At 38.3% G+C, this 8,149-nt stretch overlaps 1 protein-coding gene across 3 annotated transcripts in view; it reads right to left on the reverse strand.

Annotated features, from left to right (window-relative positions):
* Nucleotides 1-1,128: 1,128 nt before the first annotated feature.
* The window catches only part of TBCK (TBC1 domain containing kinase), a 97,664-nt gene continuing 90,643 nt past the window's right edge, over nt 1,129-8,149 (reverse strand). For 2 of the 3 annotated variants that reach the window (XM_009695052.1, XM_009695051.1), the window contains one exon: nt 1,686-1,796. In XM_009695052.1, coding sequence (XP_009693354.1) covers nt 1,686-1,796 — 111 coding nt within the window. Of the gene's footprint in view, nt 1,797-8,149 lie in introns of all 3 variants that reach the window. The other variant, XM_009695050.1, reaches the window with a different exon arrangement.

Consider the following 8,149-nt stretch of genomic DNA (forward strand, 5'->3'; position numbering starts at 1 on the left):
ATTACTCTAATAGTGAGCTCATATCGTGTAAACTGCCACATCCCAGATAATGCTCTAATGAAGAGCATGGTATAAAATTCACAATACAAGCTAATATGTGACTGTAACCAGGTGAACAGATCTTTGGTGTCATTTAGTTCCTTTTACAAAATATAGTTTAATCCCTGCACTTCAGTGATTATGAAGCCTCATGCCACACCAGTGTTTTCTAAACTTTAAAAATGTAGAAAGAGATATCTAAAAGTTTCTTGTCTTCTAAAGTAAATTCTTCCAAATTCTCATTTAATTTCAGAGCCGTACTGTCAGCCTTACATTATCACAACTGGTTTTCCTGGACTAAATGCCGTACTTTCAAGTAGCATTCTTGAAGGCAGAATCTTTTCTTTTCCCAGCCTTTTTTCCACCCTCACATTATTTTTAGAATAATGGACATGACAATGCTAGCAAAGCTAACCTGGGATTTTGAGGGGGAGAAATTAGGGTGGTCTTTTTTTCACTTCTCCTGAGAGGTGGCACTCGTCTGAATCAAATCTATTTTTAGCTTCTTGGCAACAGAGAGATGCCAATTCCTGATTCTGTTGGTGATTTCAATACTTTTGGCTTCTTATTGCAAAGTAATTTCCACATCTCTAGTGCACAGTCACCTTATGCCCTTTGTGGAAGCCTGCTTTCACTCATCTAAAGCACCTGCATCCAGTTTAGTTTAGAAACAGGTTTGCTGTCTCAATCTGTCAGTTTTAAAGTTCATGTTTAAAAAAACGGGACTTACAAAAAAAATTTGACACCACTAGCTGAAAGAGTAGAGAATCAAAGAGAACTTTGCACCTCCAATTCATACGAGAGTGATTACTCTAGAATGTTTTAATGTGAAAATGGAAATTGCATTGTTTCTTTTTAAGGCATGAGCTTCTAAAATGGAAAAGCACGATTATTTGCGGAATAACTGATCTATAGTCATAGGACACAGTATTGTCAAAAGCCCACCTTTCTGGTAAATGTAATGGTTTCAGAAATTGTCGTGTTTGCTGTGTTTACGGCAACAGAACGTTAAATTCTCCACATAGCCTTCTCCACTTCTGCAGGATATGATACAGTTTGGATTGACTCAGCAGCAGCTCTCACAGTGACTTTCAATCTGGGATACATCTTTATTTCCAATCCAGATGAAAAAATGCTTTCTCAAAAAGAAAGTAGGTCACAAGATACAGCAATTACTCTTTTAAAATACTAGAGAACACACTTTTTCACAGGATACACACAGGGTACAGTTTCAGCTTGTTACTTTCAATATTCACAGTAAAATAATTTTGAAAAATGATCTATTTAAGTGCAGCTTGGAGCCATCAAGGGTTTATTTTGTTCTGCAGAAATATTTATAAGATACCAAATGCCAGCTGAGATACTCTTTTTGCATTCAGATTTGCTCAACCAGTTGTGCACTACATCAATGCTTAAAGAGGTCTCTTGGAAAGCTTAAAGCTTCATAGTTTTCATCTGTTCCAACTGAAGCTCTGTATCAAAGAACAAATGCAAAGCTCCCGTGCTCTAGATCTGCAGGACAAGACACTGATCATCAGGATAGCTTCTACAGTGAAGATGCTATAATGCCCTTTGGGTTTGGGATATCCGTGCTGTACGGTAAGACTTCCCTATTCAGACAGATTGGCCTGAATGTTTGCAGTCACTTAAATTTGTGGAGAAGGAACAGTGAGGAGACCAGTTGGCTTGATCTTGTTGATTCCGCCATCTAGGATGCAGACCCTTGGGTACTTCTTTTTCACTAGATGAGCTGCAAACTGAAACAGATGTATCATTAGCACACTGCATATTATAGTCCTTAAATCAAAATAACTTTATGTTAAGTAAAGCAAGTTAAACAAAGCAAAAAATCAGACCCTAGAAGTTCTTTCTTTGCACCAACTTGTCCACCTGAGGAACCTAGGCCTGTCTGTTGAAACAGCTGGGATGAATTTGGTGGTCATGAAAGTGTCACACTGATAACCCTGACCTTTATTTATCTCTGCTTAGGCAGGATTCTACCTCATTCTAACAGGTTTATTTAATCTCACAGTAATCACTGGAACCCCTCTCAAAGCATGAAATAACAGACATTTTTCTCTGCATTAATCTAACTCCCAGCTGTTTTCCGTAGGTTCCCAAGTGTACAAGCATCACAATTGATGGTATAGTCATTTGCTTACCTGTCAGACTTGTCCACATGACTTGATTTCACAGATGTCAGATATGAATTTGAGGTCCAGCAGCCGTACTCTCTGCCCCCCACTCCCCCATCTGCCCACAGGCAGGTTACATAGTGCAAGCACGCACGTCCCCCTACCTCCAGTCCTCAAAATCCTCTCAATTAATTCATTCAATAAACCAAACCCAGCAGTTGCACAGCAGTTGCCAGTTTCCATGTAGCAACTTCATGAAAAGTTGCTACACTGAAGAAGGAACAGTATTTTGTATATCAAAATAATAATAATGATAAAAAATCAAAATAACAAAAATTATGTATCAAAATAACAAAATCCTAAAACAAAGGAACAATATTTTGTGTATCACATCAAACTTGCCTTTTAAATACTGACTGTAATACATTAAAAAGTAAGCCACCAAAATGGATTAATTAGAGAGAAACTACAATAGTTTTACTTTATTTCCAATAGCTGTGAGAAAGACTGCCCTGCCATCCCAGCCTTTGAGGTTGTTTCTTTATGCTTGGCTGACAAAATAGTACCATTTGTAAAAATCACTGAGTGCTTCCCAAATGGGCTATGTAAAACATTTCTAATTCCCTTTTGACTCTTTAAAATGATTTGTGATACTATTCCAGAACCCTGTGCAAACATGATGTCCAAATAACTAACTTTGCACAAACAACTAAATTACCAACTCAAGAACAGCAAGTGGCACCCCATCCAAACTTAGTACAGGGGATTTCTTTTTACATTTACATTCCTTCTAATTACCTATGATAGCATAATAGATGCTAAGGCAGAACAAGATGTACTACATGATTACCTGATCAAGTACAAGTCCTGAAACAATCTCCTTACCAGGTAAGAGTTCATAGCAGTGAAGTTTTAAACTCCTTCCATAGCCAGAACTTTTGTTTCACACTAAAGGTATTTTATTAATGGAAGGAATTTATTTCTGTCCACTATGTGTCAAACATAGCTACTGCATTCCTTTCTCTGGGTTTCAGGATGGATTTAACCAGGGAGTGAACAACTAGTATATGATCTGTAACCACTGAGGACTTGCTGAGTAAGAGGTCACAGTGGATCAGTCAGGACATTTTGGCTGTTATGTTTGTTTCGGGTACTTGCCTAAGGAAGACCAAAAGAAAGTTCAGTCACCTCTTCCCCCATTAGTTTGGGGTCAGTACAGGATTCAAAGGATCAAATGAAAATATCCCCACAATCAAACAACCAAAACAGCAAATAGTAAAGTTAGACCACATATGGATGCCAGTTTTAATGAGAAAAGTAAATGCCATACTTTTAGAGAGGCTCTCTTCTGATGCAGAGGTGATGTAATATGCAAAGATATCACTAGGAGAGTCCAATTACCTCTTGCTATAATCACAGTCCATAAAGATGCAGTGTATAGTAAAATAGAGACAAAGATATTTCTCTTTGCCAAATAGCACTCAGCTGTGCATACCATGAGCTACAAAGATACTATCTATTCCTAGTGGAATACTCCTACCAGACGTCTCTACTTCATATGTACACATTTGCCACCTCGCAGTGCTCTCCACCTGTGACTAATGGATAGTGCCCTGTTATTAAACTTCTATTTGACACGTTATGATATGTCACGTTTTCACCAATGCTGCTCATAGCTGCCAGAAATGAAAAATGGCAACAAGCGTTCAGACTGACAGGAAGCAGCATGTTGTTTGCCAACGTCTCATGTGCCAGCAGAGAGGTTCCACTCTCTGTCTACTGATAATTTTATACTTCCGATAATAAACTGTGAACTCTGCTCCAAGTTTCTGGATGCCCTAGCATAACACAACTACCATTCCATGTAATCTGAAAATAAAATATGCAAACAAATGCTTTGTATTTAGGGTTTGAGCAGTAAGGCCTGTGTCCCACCGTATTTTAGAACTGCTTTAAGTAATCAAGGTATGGCTGGAAACAAATTTTCATCACTGCATATGACAAGAGGTTCCTTTTTAACCTCAGGGTGAGGAATCTCTCGCTTCTTCCAGGGCCTCTGTGAAGCAAACACGGCAGAGTCTGTGGCTGTGAGCAAATGACAGGCAGAAAGCACAAGAAGATGATATATCACAAGATAAACTGCCTTTTTTTTTTTTTTTTTAAGTTGTCACAGAACTGTCTGCAGTTGTCTACATAGATTTGGTGAGAAAGGTTGCAAATACTGCTCAAAATATTACATCTGAACATTCAGCCAGGGAAAATCCAGTGAGCAGGGAAGCTATTAGTATTGGTACCTCACTACTGGGGGAACTAGCTGCAAGTCAAGGGCCCAGAGGTGCACACACTGCCATAAGCTGAGAGCTGCCATCAAACGCCAAATGTCAGCCTCCAAGAGCTTTGCACATACACCTGTCTCCACACTGCAAAGAAGAAAAGAATCAAAGTTTAACTCATAAGGTAATAGGATTTGATTCAATTAAAGACATTCCTAGTTTTACCTTCTGCCTTCCTACATTGTGTCACTGAAAGTAAAACCAGTAACTTTTGGTAAAGAGTAGATTTAGAGTAGTCTCTTACTAGCATTGCAGTCTTCCCAATTAAAGCTTTGACTTTTTATAGTTCTGTTCCTCAGTACGTGTTTGTGCCCCCCTCTCCCAGACAGAGGAGTCCGTCTGTCACAGACAAGAACGGGAACTTGTTCACCACGTTTCTGAAATGTTCCCACACCACCTGGTATCTTTCCCTGCCAAAATATGCTGTATGCAGCTAGTATTTTCAAAACACAAAAGTATTATTTCTGGCATGTGCACTTATGGAGAGGCATGAGAGGAAGGACTATTTGAAACAGCCACATAGTCTTCCTCCCCAACATGACCTTCATTTATGTTCAAATATCAGTAACTTCAATCCAAGAAATTAAGAAAGAAAAAAAATATTAATGTTTCCTAAAAAGTTGAAAAAAATCAGTGATCCAAAATCAGCAAAAAAAGCCCCAAGTGCTCTTCTGAATTAATGCCACAGACTTTCTACAGCAGAAACTGCCACTTTGGACTTCACACATGGGCTCTATTTCTTTTGTAAACACTATCATAACGTGCAAATAGAAGTTTAAGAACAGGCACCTGAATACATAATTTGTAGTCCACTAAATAACCTAATTTACAGAGGTGCTCTTAAGACAGAAGATAATATGGTGAGGAGGTAAGCAAATGGGCTACGTCATCCTTAATAACCTGTAAACCACCGACATTTTAAAGAGACATTTATTGAAACATACGAAAGGAGTGTACAATTAAATTTCCATTATACAGGCTGATGTAAAATAGAAATGAACCTCTGTCATAAGGTGATTATAATTTCTCAGATTTATCAAATGTCTGTGTTGCCATTACTGCCGAGATACATCTGGTTCCCCACACCACCAATGGATCAGAGTCCTCTGTAGTGTTTCTGCTTTCATTCAGACAACACCACTACTTGGGGGAAACGAAGTTCTGCTTATCCAAGGTAGAGGATTAAAGGGATGCTACAAGACTTTAAGCTTTTTCCTTTCTGCCTCAGGTGGCCTCTCCTCAAAATGCACCTCCCAAGAAAGTTCAGTTACTGTGTTTTTACTGGCTGCATCTAGCATTTAAATTTAACTTCCACTTGCTACTTTCACAGCAAATATCACATATGAAAGGATGAATATGTGAACAACTTGTTTAACGACTCCTATGTGAAGGCTTTGGTGAAGACTTTGGAAACACTGTTCCTCTATTAAGTAATGCATCAATCAATTTGACATAAACCAGCCTTCCTGGTGAGTATAACTGAGCCAGAAAATTCTAATTTGCATTTGAAAGCAGTCAGCTAAGACTCTTTCATGCAGATACAAGAAGTCAGACTTTCAAAGACAGACAAGATCACAGCAAATTCGTATCAAAATTTGGGCAAATATTAAACATTTTACCCCGTATTGGTGCTGCTCTCCATACAAACAGCATAACAGGACTGCTCCTTTCAGTACCAACAAGAACCTTAATAATCTGCACATTGGAGCATTTATCAAAATGTTTCTACTACCCTGTTCCAAGCAGTAAAATCACACTTTCAAGTGTGCTGAATGTATTACACCAGGCACATCACATTTTTAGACCGCCTACAGCAAAGAGTCTAATAACACAACAGCTTGAGCGGCATCGTTCCCAGCACCCTTCGGCCTCGCCATCAGGGTTGCTACATACACATTATTCACTTTCACAGACATTCTTGTGACAGGTTGTAATTAAAGGGTAAGTTGGGAGGGAAGGAGGAGTAACGTACTGTCCCCAGAACACCAAAAAAGACTGCTGTGACAAATGTTACCAGGGTGTAAGTGTTAATATCATATTCTGAGAGAGTCAGAAGAAAAAGAGATACTTTAGAAGCTGGAGGAGAAATATCAACCAAATTTTGTAGTACTCATCCATTGCCACAAGATTATTATTAGTTTGTCAGGTGTAAACACAAGCTACACAAACCTTGCCGGGACTACAGTCTGTTTTGCTGTATGATTTCAGTCAAGAGTTCACCAATCTCAAGGCACACCATAGTCAAGGTGATCAGTCTAGAGCTTTTTAAGCAACGCTTTCCATATGCCACAAAGCAGACCCAGCACATGATTATTTTTAGTCAGTTACTTCTTAAATTAAAGGCTTCCAGATAAATGAAATGGCACTTTAACAACAAGGCAAAGATATGCACCTGAAGCCTCCCATATCAACAAAACAGTGCCTCGCTAACGGCTGCAGTACTAGTAGAAACTGAATGGAAGTACAAAACACAAAGAGCACAACTTTGTGCACACACATACTATGGAGAAAAGAAAAAAAAAAAAGTAAAAAAGCACAGAACTTACTGCTCTAACAAGATCAAGGAAACTTTCTTCACATGCAGACCTGGCCGAAAAGGAGCATTTCGCATTCCATCAGTACAAAAATACAGCAGTAACTTAAAGGACTTACATGCAGAGATTTGAAAATAAGCCTACACAAACAGGTATTTAATAGCTTGTTTCAGAATAAATTTTACTGAGAATGAAAGATTAAACACTAAAATTTCCCCAAGTATTATTTTAAACACCTGCATTTTTAGTTTTCCACTTAGAAATTATATATATAAAAAAATACCCAGCTGAGAGTGAGCACTTGAAAATGAAAACTCAATTGCAGAGATCTAGCTGTTGTAACACGGCTAATTTATACTTATAAAAATATATTCAGTGCACCCAATATAGTTGAATGGATTGAAAAATTAAAATGCAGAAAGCAAACCTATTCTATTTTTGATTCAACAGAAAATAAAAAAAGCTGTTAGTGAACAGAAATACGTAATTTTGCAAAGATGCATAACAGTTGGCTTGAATATAAAAATGAAAGCATGAGTCCTTCTGAAAGATCCTATACCCTCCAAGTCTAAAGATTGCCCTAGATGTTGAAAAATGTTCAAAGAAATACTTGATAGCGAAAAACCTTTCCTTGTGATTTGCAGTACGTTTTACTAACACTACCCCAAACTGCCAGTTTTGTCCCGTTTCTTCTTAAACTCCAGGACAAAAGTCTTTGGACCTCCCACACAATGGACATGTTCCCTCCTGAAGCAGTCAGTTAGTCCTCTTCAAAAGCTGATTCATATACAGTTTAGAGAAAAACAAAGCAACATTGCCTCAGACAAGCAGTGCAGATACTGGAATTGCCAAATTCACCAATACCATTCTAGCTGGCAATATCCTTACGGAAGTCTCCTAGACATGTAACACGTATTTATTAGTCCATTACCAACTCCATTTCAGTTATCACTACTTCAGATTCTCTGAACCAGAATCCCAGGAAATATAAAACACTGTCTCAGAGCCAAGAAACAGCCCCAGAGAGCGATGTTATAATGCAGTAGCTCTGAGGGATATGGATACAACCTAATCCACGCAAGTTCATGCAAGGACAAGGACACTCTTT

Source organism: Cariama cristata, unplaced genomic scaffold (assembly GCF_000690535.1).
Source record: "Cariama cristata isolate BGI_N322 unplaced genomic scaffold, ASM69053v1 scaffold4882, whole genome shotgun sequence".
Taxonomy (NCBI): Eukaryota; Metazoa; Chordata; class Aves; order Cariamiformes; family Cariamidae; genus Cariama; species Cariama cristata.